Source organism: Martes martes (genome assembly GCF_963455335.1).
Source record: "Martes martes genome assembly, chromosome: 14".
Lineage (NCBI taxonomy): Eukaryota > Metazoa > Chordata > Mammalia > Carnivora > Mustelidae > Martes > Martes martes.
In genome coordinates this window covers 52564194-52577746 of record NC_137902.1, presented here as the reverse complement: position 1 = coordinate 52577746, position 13553 = coordinate 52564194, and the positions used below count along the sequence as shown (strand labels likewise).

The following is a 13553-nucleotide window of genomic DNA, read 5'->3' as shown; positions in this document are numbered from 1 at the left end:
CTACCTGAGACCCACTCTAGGGCTTCTATAAACTCTGAAACTGCTTCTGGCTAACAGAATTACTTAGATAGTCAAAGGCTTACATTGCAGCTGAGACAGGGAGAGGATGGTAGTTAGTAGAGAAAACAGTGACAAAATAAAACTTGGGGCAGGATGGGGAAGGCCTAGGATAAAGCAGGAAAGAAAAGGAAAAAAACAAAACAAAACAAAACAAAACAAAACAGGGAGGAGGAGGGTGCTAGAGAGTGGAGAGAAAGATAGGAAGAGGTGGTGATTCATCTTCTCCCCTGGGACTTCCACGAACTGTCCAGAGTGCACAGCCCCTCAGGCAGGACTGTCTCCCTCCATATTCAGGAGGGACCCAAGCCACAACTTCTGATCTCACAGATCACCTACAGTGCCCTGGTACTTGCTTATACATCCTTATCCTGGTTTTACTTTCCTCTACTGTGAAACCTGTAGATAGAGAGCTTCGTTATTACTTGCTGACATCATCTCAACCTGATCTCAGTGGTTTCCAGTGTTCACAGAAAGAGGTGAGGCTTAAAGGAATAGAGACCCTGATTGTGAAACCAGTGTTGCCACAAAGCCGCTGCAGGATGAAGGCGCACGTGGGGCTCTGGAGCAGGTCCTTCAAAGGTGTCAGTTTAAGACCATCCTCAGGGGACAAGGAGGTAAACGCATAGACCAGGGTGCAGCCAAGCAGGTCTAATAAGGGAAAAGCGGGCAACTGGGAAGAGGAGAAGGTGAGCAGGGACAGAGGCAAAGGGGGTGAAGGGGCAGGCAGGAGTATATCAGCAGCACGAACCCACTCACGATTCTCAAAGTAAAACTTATGGAAATCCATCCCCTCCACGAGGTTACCGAGGGCCTCAGGCTCAAAGGAAGTGAGGCCTGGATCGCAAATCTTCCTGCAGAAAGAAAAGCAGCCTGTCAGTCTCCTACAGGGATGATGACTTGTGTTTCTTTCTTGTCAGTGGCATCTGTCCTGCAGCAGGTTAGCTGTGGGCTAGGCCTGACAAGATGGCTAAGACCTTAGGGGGTGTGGAGTACTATCACAGGGTATCTGCCTGGGAGAGACCCCAGCACAAGGGCCTGGTGTTTAATTCAGGCACTGTGCCCAAGGCCCGGCTTTCCCTCTTCCCAGGGTCTAAGTTGATTTTGGGGAGGAGAGGAGGCCTCAGGAGATGACTTAGGTCACAAGGAAATGGGTCTCTACTCACGTGTAGGCTTCAAAGTCCCCATTGTTGATGGCCTCAATCAGTTGTTCTGTGATCTTAATGATCTCCTGTTTTCGCACTGAGGGGGGGAAAATCCAGCAATTTACCTGCCTGGGACTGGGGAGCTCCCAAGTGACAGAGAGCCCTCCCCAATCCTTCAGAGAATCCCCTGTGATCTCTGTGACAAAGACATCCCTCTTCCCTGTCTTGAACACTAAGTCCCTCCGCAGGAAGAGTGAGCCCACTTTTCTCTTCATTCCTTCTCTGTTGTCTACAGAGTTAACAGCCCCCTCCTCCTGAAGCCTATCCATTAGTTACGGTTCTCTAGCCTTTGTCTCCCTCTCCATCAACAAGCAGGATGAAGAAAACATTCTTATCTTTTACAGTTGAGGAATCTGGCCATCATTAATACTCTGCCCAGAGTCCACGTATCCCATCCCCAGCACGTTCAGCCTCTCGAAGCAGCATCTCCTGAGATGGCTGTTTCCACTGCCTGTTTACTTCTCTCACCTGAAGGGGCTCAGTCAGGTCTCAATTACCAGCATCACCACACCAGCCCCAGCCCTCACTCAGTGGTCCAGAACCTAGCCCTGGGCAGCAGCCAGCCTGAGAGCAGAACCTAGCCAGGGATAAGGGTGCTAAAAGGATGAACAGAGCCTCGGGATGGAAGCTTAATTCTCTTCACCCTGCTCATCTCCTCCACAGGGCTTTTCTGGGATAAAGGATCTTGGAACTATAAACACTTTTTTTAAATGAAGCTCCCCACTGGGGAGATGGCTCCCATTTACCCTGGACGAGCCTTGGGAAAGCTCTAAATCTCACACCAGCTCTCATGCCAGGATGTGTCCCTCAAGAAAACAAAGACAAGGTTCAGAATGATAGGCAGGCAGTCTGGTGGCCTCAGAGACCCCCACCCCCACCCCATCCAAAGCCAAGGGACTGCTGCTGGCTGTATCCCGACAGGGAGCACCACTATCAGCAGGGGCACCGCTAGGGTAAGTGAGGGCTCAAGACTGAGCTCAGGCTAACCCTGACCAGAGCCCCGGGCTGGCCCAGGCCACAAGCCTCTCCTCATAGGAGCAAGAGACTGCGAGACTAATGTGAGCATTAGAACAGCGCAGCCAAGAGGCACAGCTGGGAGAGGGCAGCGCAGCCAAAGACACAGCCAGGTGGGGGCCCCACAGCCACCAGCACTGTCGGGGAGACAGCTCCGTGGAGTAAGCAGCATGTTAGGGGAACAAACGAGCTCTATCGACTTCCCAGAGGCAAGCAGGTAAGTGTGTACACACACACACAGATACACACACATACACACCCTCTCCAACCCCACCAAACCCATTTGCAGGACCTGACTGGGGCCCTATGGGTGAAGAGGATTGTGTTCATTAACTCTAAAAGGATAGATGGTAGAAGGAAAAGAAGCAGACAAAGGCATTCTTTACACAGACACAACTTAAAATATAAATATGAGCTACCGTTAACCCAGCAAGGTATCGTATCAAGACATTCTACTATCTCATTTATTTTTCATGACAGTGCTCTGAGGTAGGTGCTATTTGACTCCCACTTCATAGATAAGGAGGCCGAGGCTCTGGGAGGTGTACGCTACTTCACACATTTCCAGAGGTAGCGTAGCTGGGATTTAAACTGGGGTCTGTCTCACCCCAAGCCTCATGCTCTTAATCTGATATGCTGAGCCTCAGGCAACACCACATCCCAACTTGTTTCTTGGCTACAGCAATTTCATCACCACCCCCGCTCCCACCACCTTTGACCTGATTTCTGACTCGGCCTTTCTTCCTGGCTCATTGCTGAGGCGAGGCCCACTGAACATCCCAGGGGCTTCCTGTTCCTTCCCACCATGCCCTGTTCCTCCACCCACTCTTCTTTATGTCTTTGGGCCCTGGTCTCAGGGGCCCCTGCCTGTTATTAACAGCACCTCCAATCAGCTCCCCACCCAGCAGAGGCTGAGCTCCCCAAGCTTACTTAGACAGACAGCTGGGTTGGGCTGACAGCTCGGGGGTGGGGTGGGGTGGGGGTTGGGGATCCCTGAGGGGCTTCAGGATGAGCCAGGGAGACAGAAGCCAGATTGTGCCTCCCTCACACTTACTGGCTGAGGAGCAGAGAGAAGGCTGGGGCTGCATGCCTGCAGAGGGGGCTGTTCTGTCCCGGGAGCTCCGTCCTTCAGGCACCGAGCTGCCATTCCCAGTGCGGAGCGGGGCAGCTAGCCAGCCAGGGCAGGGCAGGGCAAGGCAGAGCAGCCAAAACAAACAGAACAAGGCAGGTGAGCGAGCAAGCCAGACAGGACCCAAGCCCGTGGCACTGCAGAGCCGGGGCAAGGCAACGCCTCGGGCTGCTGTGGACACTGGACCACATCCCACACTGCCGCCTCTGCCAGAGAGGCCTCCCAGCTGACAGCCCCAGGAAGGTACACAGACTTGGGCTTGCGGCTCCCAGAGGAGCCTTCAAATAGCCTGTTACAAGGACCCCTGCTCCCAGGGAAGATGTTGTAGGGGGCTAGGCTACAAAGTCAAGAGCCACGAAGGAGCCACTTACTCCATAGCACCCCCAGAACTGAACTGCTCTGGCCCAATTCCCAGCAGCCCTAGAGGTACTATTCTTCACTACCTTATATGTTTATGCTTTCTATTTTTTGGTTCCCAACGGTTTAGTGGCCCTCTACTGCCCCTGGGTGTGCTCTCTCAGCTCTGTCCTTCCGCATTTCTCCATCTGTTCTGCGAGCCTGGCCTTGGGTCACTTACTGATGGCAAAGGCAGCAATTCCAGGAGGCCAAACCGAACAGCACAGCCCAGATTCCTGGTGGTCTGGTCTGCCACGCCCTCCCACACCCCCTGGCCTCTGGCCAGGTCCACACTTAGGCTGGTGGTCCTCACAGGACCATCAGGACATGGCCAAATGTGGTTCTGACTCCACCATTCATGCCAAGACTTTGTGATGAGAGTCGCTGATCCCAGTGTGCCCAGGACTGTTCTGGTTTTAAAACTGAAAGTTCCACATCCTGGGAATCGCCTCAGTCCTAGGGAAATCGGGATGGTGGGTCACCCTCCTAATGACTTACTGTATTTGTGGGCTACTTCTGCAGGGACTCAGGACGTTCCTGTACTGGGATGTCACACCACTATTGGCAACAGGGACAATTCTCTGAGCCCTGGCCCCGGAAAGCCTCAGGTAAAGGTCTAGCTTAGCTATTCTAGACTTGGGGGTCAAAGAAGGGAAGCCTCTTGCCCAGCCCAGCCAGGCCAGCCAGGGACCTCACATCTTAGCCCATGGAAAGGAGTTTTTATGCCAAGCCCTCTCCTGGAGTAGAAGGAGTCAATTCTCAGTCCTGGGGACAGACAAGACAGGTGCCCATTGGGGCCAAGGTACCTGGGACACTGCTAGGGTCCCTTCCCCACCAAGGGCCAGCACCTACCTTTGAGGTCTTCATCTTCTGTGGTGGTGTTGCAGCTCTCCGTGGAGCCCTGTAGGCCAAAAAGAACATGATTCTATACACTCAGGCCCTACACAAGAGGAACCAAACAGAACAAAAGCAGAGTGTACTCCTGCAGGAGATGCAAGGAAGAATCAGAGAAGGTTTGATTTTCACCCTTGCCATCTGACTTTTTTTACAGAATTCCTAAACTCCCTCCCTAGTATTCCTCAACTCAGTAAATGACACTATCTATCCTATTGTTAAAAGTTAGAGTCCTGGGCGCCTGGGTGGCTCAGTGGGTTAAGCCGCTGCCTTCAGCTCGGGTCATGATCTCAGGGTCCTGGGATTGAGTCCCGCATCGGGCTCTCTGCTCAGCGGGGAGCCTGCTTCCCTCTCTCTCTGCCTGCCTCTCTGCCTACTTGTGATCTCTGTCTGTCAAATAAATAAATAAAATCTTAAAAAAAAAAAAAAAATTAAAAAAAAAAAAAAGTTAGAGTCCTCTTCTAGGTTTGATTCTAGGTTGAATCTTGGTTTTCTTTCCCTTATATCTTAATCATCCAATCTAAATTCAGCTCTGTCAGTCCTACCTCCTGTCTCCTATCTCTTCTCTTCATTTTTTTTTTTTTTTTAAGATTTTATGTTGACGCAATCTCTATATCCAATGTGGGCCTCAAATGCGCCACCCTGTGCTGGAGATTCACATGCTCTATCCACTGAGCCAGCCAGGCACCCCTACGTCTTCTCTTCAAACGCACAGCTACACGCTGAGTCCAAGTGACCAGTATTTGGCACCCAGACTGCAATTGCTTCCCAGTCCCCCTGCATCCATGCCTGCCTCCTCCCTAAAGTTCCTGCCCACAACATGGCCGGAGGGGCTTTCCGAAGTGTCAATTAGACTACATTACTCCCCGGCGAAGAACATCGGGATAGCTTCTCCTGGCTGCTGGAAGAAGATGCATCCGGCCATGTGGTCCTATGTAGCAGGCCTGTCTGCTTCTCCGGCATCTCCCCCTCCGGCCCGCCCCACGCTGTAGGCTCTGTTTCATTTCCTCTGTTCTGTGTATAGGCTAAGCCCCTGCACTTACAGCTGTCCTGTCTAGGGCACTCTGCCCCAGAGTCTGCCTGGCTGTCTCCTTCCCACCGTTTTAGTTTTTAGCTCAAAGACTCGCCTCCTGAGGGAGGTCCTTCCCTGACCACTTAAAGAAAAGCACTGCTCACCCCCTCTCTTTTGTGTCATTTTCTTCGTAGCACTTATCACTACTGGATTTTATCTGACTTATTTGGTTTGGGGTTTATTATCTGCCTCCCCTACACCTGTGAAGAGAGATTTTTGTCTTGTGTCACCTCTGCAAACCAGACCCATGGATGGTCTGGGGCTCAATAAATACTTACTAAGGGGGTGCCAAGAAGACAACAAGGGTATTGAGGGCATAATAGGGCAAGGCAATGGAGGATGCTCTAGGGTCTGATTATATTCTTGTCTCTGTTTTTCTAGCTGTTTGCTGTCATTTAAGCCTCATAATTCATGAGACAGACTCCACTGTTATTATCCTTCATTTACAGATAAAGAAACTGAGGTGCAGAGTGCTACAGGGGCTGACTCAGTGGCCTGGGATTCAAACCCCGGCCTGTGTGACTAGAGGTCGTAAAGTATAATGCCCTTCCAGGGAACAGAGTGACAAACAGGTATACGCTATCCCCAGCCTAGACTCTGCACACACCTTGGCCTCAAGGCGCGGCCTGCAGGCTGCCATCTGCAGGACCCCTAGACCCTGGGACCCAGTCCACCTGTTTCCTGCTGATCCGTAAAGCAGGAGACCAGCTCATGAGCCACTCACCTTGATCCCATCTGTAGCATTGTGTACCACGGTGGTCTGTGGCTCCTGTGAGAGAAGATGAAAATTATCCTCCTGACCTGGTGACAGACCTATGGCTCCTCCCTGAGGGACCCCATCTGTAGCCCAGTCCCTCATAGACTCTATGATGACCACTGAGGCCTGCCCACCAGCTATTCCTATAAGACAAAATATCCTGGCTCACCTGGGTCCCAGGCAGCTGGGAAGCCCCAGATTTAGGGGACAGTACTGGCTGAGTAAGAAGGACAGGGCTGGCACTTAGCAAGAGCAGGTACCAGAATAGGGGAGAGGACAAGAGCCTCTGTCCCTGATTCCTGCTGGATCTGAGGGTTCTTTCCCCATGGAACAAGTATGCTGGAGGAGCCATGGGGCTGAGGGCACAGGCCAGGCCCTGCCAACAGCATCCACCAAGGGGTGTGTAGGAGGTAGGAACACAGAGAGACCAGACTAAAGTCTCCCAGAAAGACCCAGAATGCCCCCTCAGCAAGCTGAGCCGGGGGAACTGCCTGTTTTACCATCTTTTGTGTTCCCCAGACTTCCTGTCCCTGATGTGCCCTGAGGCAGTGCGAGGGTCCAGGGCTGCAGGCGGTAGGAGCAGCAGGCACAATTACCCCTCCTTCTCTCAGGCATCCCCCCTGCCAACTCTCTCATTAGTCACCACCAGCAGAAGGAGCTCTGGGAGCACATGGTGCCCCCAGCATGGGGCTCTCCGGGACCTTAGAGACCTCAGCACCATCCAGAGGTGGGGGACCCCAGTCTTCCTTCCTGTTTGTAGCTTTATGAAGTAGAGGGTGAGGCAGGTTTTACAAGGAGGCCTCCAGGAAATGAACGACAGGTCCCAAGAAAGCTCCTACCCTCTTCTTTTATAAGCCACTCACCTTCCCGGCCCCCACAGCAGACCCAAGGGGGCCCCGCCTGGGGCTAAGAGGTTTAGCTGAGAGCCCTGATCCCTCTTCCCCACCCTCCACAGCAGAAGGAGCAGGAGCGGTAGTTCCGCGGTGCAGGAAGGAGCATGGCACACGGGACAATGAGGGGGAAGGGGCCCATGGGGCAGGACACAAAGCAGCCTGCTCTACAGGGATGAGAAGGTCAAGGCCAAGGAGGCCTGGGAGGGAGGGCAAGAAGAGGAAGGGAGAAGGAGCGGGAGGCAGCCAGGGGCAGGGGCGGAGAAGCCGGAGTCAGGAGGTACCATGGCCGTCTGCAAGGGCGCGGGCTCTTGGGCTGGGCTTACGAGACTGTTTTTGTTGTTGCTCTGTGGCTGAGACAAGAAAACAGATGGTTTAGTTCCTCTAGAGTCGCCAAAACTGCTCAGGTTCGACTCCCAGACCTCCCTTGCCCCCCGGCCTGGCCCGGAGGAGCTAGGACTGAGCTGGCCTCTGTAATACTGTGTGGATGGGAGCAATGGTCGGAGAGATGATCGACTGGAGGACGGGAGTATTTGGAGGGGCCCAGAGACCTAACTCTGGAGGCATCCTTAAGGTGGGATTGGGCCAAAGACTTGTTTCAAAGCATGTCTCCAGAAATCTCTGCTTATGCCAAATGGCATGTCATTGCACAATCACGTTTTACCCAAAGAACTTCAGGATCTTCTCACTTCACAGGGAAAAAGAAGGGCAGTTTGTAAGGAAGCCGAACAAAATGCAGACACTCTGGGTCCCCTATCCATGGGTAGGCTCCTGCTGCCCTTAAGACACCCGCCCGAAGCCTGATCTGAAAAGAGGAGGAACATGAAGAGAAGGAAAACCTTGCCTAGAAGATGGCGTTGAGAGAGGAAACGGAGGGACGTGACTTTGGATATGGAATGCACCCCCTGAGGCCAGGGAGCAGACACAGGGCTGTGCTGTTGGCCTTTCTGCCTGATAAATCATGGACTTGCTCAACTGGGGGTGAGGGTAGAGCTCCAAGGAGGGGCAGGTGAATCTGGGGCTGGGGGTGGCTGTGGCTGCAGTCCCAGAACCCAGCCCCTGGGAGAGGAGGCTGCCCAGCGGGCCAACATTCCTAACAGCAGCAGACCACCAGGGTATCTTGGGACATCGCCTTGCCTTTTGAAATGTGACGCTGAGTGGCACAGCAAGGTAGGGTGTGGGAAGGATGGTAAGGAAGGAAGGACGCTGATCTCCAGGGCAGGGAAACTCTTACGATGCCCTCACCAATGTACTGGGTCTCACTGGGAGTCCCAGTGGAACCAGTGGCCACCGAGGAACAGCCTGATGCCTCCAAGTTCTTCAGAAGACAGAGAGACAAACACGTAGCTACCATCTCTCAGCCGGGCACAAATGACACCCTGGCAGGTAGGATATGCTTCTTCTCTTCGAGGACACACACAGAAAGCTATCCAGACTGTCCTATTTTTTCTTGTTTGGAGGCTTCTTTTATGGCCCTTTGGACCAGACCTGAAGGCATCCAATCCTAGGTTGCTGTCAATGGCTGAGATGTCCCTAAACCCAGGGCTAGCATGGAACCTTAAGCCAGGCACCAAATGCCACCAGATCCCCACTGAACCCTGCAGGCTGGAGAAGAGGGGTCCCAGGAAGAGTCAGGATGTGGGTCTGAACTCCCGTGACCTCTGCTCTCTTTCATTTCCACCCCAGAAGGAGCAGAGCTGTCCTCGCTCAGCTACTAAGTCCCACCTGTTTGGACTGACTGGATAAGGCTGTCTTGCCTGCAAAGCCCAGATGAGACAAGGACCCTGGCAGGGGGCGAGGACTCCGGGGCACCCTTGAAACTGCCATATCTGCAGAGGGTGGAGATGTCACCCACATGGCCCCACCTCTGACTTTAAAGGACTGTTTCGAAACGATTCAGGCTGCTACGTTCCCTTTGGTGGCCTGTGTCCCATATGAAAGAAGATGCGGCCTCTCTAGTCTTTCAGCTGTCCCCCTGAGGGGTGGGTAGGACAGATGAAACATTGGGCGTGGCCTGTTCACAGGCACTTGCCCAGGGGCACAGGCCTGGAGAGGGAGGCTTGGGGCTGTGAGCCTGCGACCAGCTCCTCTGCCCACCAGACAGATACCCACCAGCTGCCAGTGTGTGGGAAGTGCCCAGTGAGCAGGGCCTCTCTTTCTGAGCAACAGCGAGCGAGGGTCTCTCCCTGGGACTGCCACCTGGCCCCGAGTCCCCGCTAGCTTCACTTCCTGCCCTGGGCTGCTGGAGGCAGTCCAAGCTTGGGTTGCGGGGGATTGGCGAGGGAGGGGGTGCCACACCGCGCACTCCGATGCCCACTGGCTAGGCCACCAGGAGACCTTGGGCCACGGCCCCCACCTGTCAGGACAGGCCGCGCTTGCCCGCACAGCACAGACATGCAGTGAGGATGAGTGGAGCACACGCACATGGCAGAATGGGGTTGCGTGGCGGCAGGCGGGCGCAGGCAGCATGGACTAGGCAGATGGGTGGGCAGGCAAGGCTCACCATTAGGTGCACGCTGGAACTCGACTTCCTTTTCTGGACACACCACAGCGAAAGGGAAAGAGAAGGGGAAAGAGGAGGTAAGAAGAGAAGCACAGAGATGCTGCAGGTTAGTGCACCAGCGTGGGCTCTGCGTCCGGAGAAAAGAGCGGAAGAAGGGGACCTGGAGCCCAGCACCAGAAGGATTCACACAGCACCTAGCCCACCAGGCACACACATGCCTCTGGGCCCTTTGCCGTCAGGCTCACAGACACGGACTGAGTATATTCTAAGGTTCTCAGCCTTGCTCACAGAAGGCTTTGTGAAGGTGAAGTCACAAGCTTATAAAGGTAACATTTGGCTGCAAAGTTATAGGTTTGGGCTTCTAAGGCTGGCTCCCTATAAGGTTTTTTATTTTCTCTCATTACTAGGTCTGCCTGAAATTCGGCTGAGCAGCTACCAGGTAAATAGTAAAAGCCATTCGAGGCCATCTGCAGCTTTGGAAACCCTGGGCTCCTGAACCGAGACTTTTTGCTGCATCCCTACACTGCTTTTCAGATAAAGATGGTGCGCTTTGGAAAATCATCTGATAAACGGTGAGTTGGGGGCATCCCTTTGTCAGTATGGCCACGCTTATCCAGAAGATTTCAGTATTTCACCGCATTCTGCAACTAGCAGGACACAGGAGGATGGGAGTACTGGTGACTAAAAGTGGAGTGATCACAAAGATGTCAAGACGGAAACCAGGGGGGGATGCTGAAAGCAGTGATTTCTCAGTCTTGGCCAGCTGCTCACGGATGTTAGGTTCAGATGTGAAACAAGAGCATAAAAATAAAGACCACATGGAACACTGAAAATACATCTCAGAAGACGGTCTAAAAGGTGAAAGGCACTTAAGAAGTTTATAATTAGCTTGCTGGGAGACAGAAGTCCCCTTGGAACCTGTCTATCTGTTGTCTGACTACTGTTGTAGGCACAGTGAACGTGTCAGATAAATGTTTCGTCCCTTCAGAGGCTGAGTCCTACTTTAGAGGACATTTTCAGGACAATATTCAATTCAATAGAAGAGGACTAGAAGTATTCAAAAGAATTCAAAATTATACCTAAAGAAAAAGAAAGCCTAAAAATAATTGGGCTGCTGCTGCTTTTTTTTAAAGTAAATTCTATGCCCAACATGGGGCTGGAACCTGTGACCCTGAGATCAAGAGACGCAGGCTCTACTGACTGAGCCAGCCAGCCCCCAAATTGGGCTTCTTTTGCATTAGCCTTTTGTTTATGCCCAATGTGGGATTTGATTTCCAAAGTTATTCCTCAAAAAGAGGAAGTTGCTTTACCTTCATACTTATCCTTTTATCCAACTAGAGTGTTTACAGTGTGAGGGAAGGTCCACCTCTGTCATCTCCTTGGTGTCTAGCAAAGTCCCTTAAAGGGAGCACACGATCAACAAACTTCTGCTGAGTTGAACTGGGTTTGCTGACTCTAGTTTTCCCTCAGGCTAAACCAGAGCACAGGTCTCTAACTTGCCCAGGATCACTGGAGTGAAAACTCTGGGAGCACAGACCAGGCCCACCCTTGGTTCTGGTGATTTCCAGGCGTTTGCTGTGAAAGGCCTGTGTAGGCAGCCAAACACTTTAAATTTTCTGCTTCACCTCATGGGGAGGGGAGTCCCAATTGTAGCTGGCTCTCTTTTTCCTTGACTGTCCTGCATGAAAACCCAAGACAATCCTTTTCTATTCAAGGGTTGGTTTCTACTGGGTTAGTAAACTTCTGTCAGTTCCTCTCTCCATCTTCTCAGGGCTTTGCCCTCAGCCATGCGCAGCTGAGTCCCTCTCCAGCAGCACACTGCAGCACTGTTTAAATACCAGATCATTTATAAAGAACCACATCTCACTTTTATTTACAAATTAAATATTTATTTAAAATTGGAAGCCAGAAAAGGATTCAAACCTACTTTCCACACTTAAACAAATATTCAAACAGTACTTAAGGAAATGGCTATATCCCTTTTTCTGTTTTTTTTTTTTCCCCCCTTTTCTTCCTTTATTACTTTTTTAAAAGACTGGATGGCCATTCTGGCCTGGGACGAGCAAAATGCACTAACTGTCCTCAGCTAGGGGCCTCTCAGGATCTGAGAGTCTGTGGCCCCTCCAGTCTTGTCCTCGCAAGTGGCTGTCATTCTTCTACAGATCCTGGGTCCCTGTATCCACTCTCAGAGAAACTGAATCAGAAACTGGGGTCCTTACACTCAAGAGCACAAAGTGGACTCAATGCTCAAACCAGGTCTAATGTTCCAGCATCTTGTGAAAGCTTTTGGACAGCTAGGAGGAAACTTTCCTACAGACCTTAAGCACCAGGAACTGGGAAGGGAGATGCTGGGAAAGCAAGGTGCGGTCTCTAAAAGACCCAGGTCAGCATCTTCTGAGCAAACTCACAGGCCTCCCTCATACACACGGGTCATCACCTTGACCTTCAAGAGAGTCCAGAAAAGTTGAACTGCACACATCTTGCTTTGTCGTCCCCCGCTACCTTTCGCAGCACTTCCGTCCAACCATGCCATTCATTGTTATATACACATTCCCCATTCTAAGAGGTTCTGCAGCCACATTAAGAGCAACTTAGAAAACAAAGAAGGGGAAAAAATAAAATCCATCCATAATCCTACCTCTCTTGCTAGTCTTTTTTTCTTACATAATTTAAAAATATCATTATAAGCTATATCCAAGTTGATGCCTTACTTTTAAAACAAATAGTATTTTGATTTTTATTCTGGTTCTCAAAGCAATGCATGGTCTACATAAAAAAGGTAGAAAACACAGAAAAATATATAAAATAAAAATTTCCCAAATTCCCATCACCCAGTGAAGTTACTATTAACACTTCATGGGGTTTTGTCTATCCACATAATATATACTAAATATAATCAACAAACATATTGTTTTTTTAAACAAAATTTAGATCACAGTGTACATACTGCTTTATATCCCATTTTGTCCACTTGATATAAAACATATGATTATATAGTCATGAAAAAATTAATAACTCTGTAAAGGTCTAGTAAATGGGTTTCCTGTAATTATTTAATCATTATCTTACTGACTTTTGAAATTGTCTCTAATTTTTTCAGTTAGAGACAATGTTATGTTGAACATCCTTCTGCTTTCAATTTTTCCATATTGTGAATTATTTCTTTTTTCTCCTAAAGTTCATTTATTTATTTTTGTAATCTTTACACCCAGTGCAGGGCTCGAACTCATGACCCCAAGATCAAGAGTGGCATGCCCTTCCAACTGAGCCAGCCATGTGCGACCTTGAATTATTTCTTTGGGAGAAATTCCCAGAACTAAAATAAAAGGGTAAAACCAGCAGGAATAATCTTACAGCTTTTGACACGCAGGCTGTTTCCAAAAGGGCCATTGCTATTTACTCTACTATCCCAAACTTCAGAGTCAAAATATGGAGGCTCATTTCAACTTGCATTTCGCTGATACTAGTGAGGCTAAACCTCCACATCTGTTAACCAGTTCTACCTCCTCTTCTCTGGGTTGTCAGTGCAACTTCTCTGACCCTTTGTCTACTGGGCTTTAGGGGGAACTCTTGTTTGCTAGGGAGAGCTTTTTGTAGAAAAATATTAACCCTTCCCATCATACCGCTGTGAATATT

The 13553-nt window shown here is 50.7% G+C and overlaps 1 protein-coding gene across 18 annotated transcripts in view; it reads right to left on the bottom strand.

Annotated features, from left to right (window-relative positions):
- The window catches only part of CAMK2G (calcium/calmodulin dependent protein kinase II gamma), a 53786-nt gene that overhangs the window by 3390 nt on the left and 36843 nt on the right, over positions 1-13553 (bottom strand). For 5 of the 18 annotated variants that reach the window (XM_080823452.1, XM_080823464.1, XM_080823462.1 and 2 more), the window contains 5 exons: positions 7699-7767; positions 6492-6536; positions 4654-4702; positions 1224-1299; positions 817-911 (listed from right to left, as the gene is read on the bottom strand). In XM_080823452.1, the coding sequence (XP_080679578.1) occupies positions 817-911; positions 1224-1299; positions 4654-4702; positions 6492-6536; positions 7699-7767 (334 nt within the window). Of the gene's footprint in view, positions 1-808; positions 912-1223; positions 1300-3330; positions 3445-4653; positions 4703-6491; positions 6537-7698; positions 7768-9917; positions 9951-13553 lie in introns of all 18 variants that reach the window. The other 13 variants (XM_080823456.1, XM_080823457.1, XM_080823453.1 and 10 more) reach the window with 8 other exon arrangements.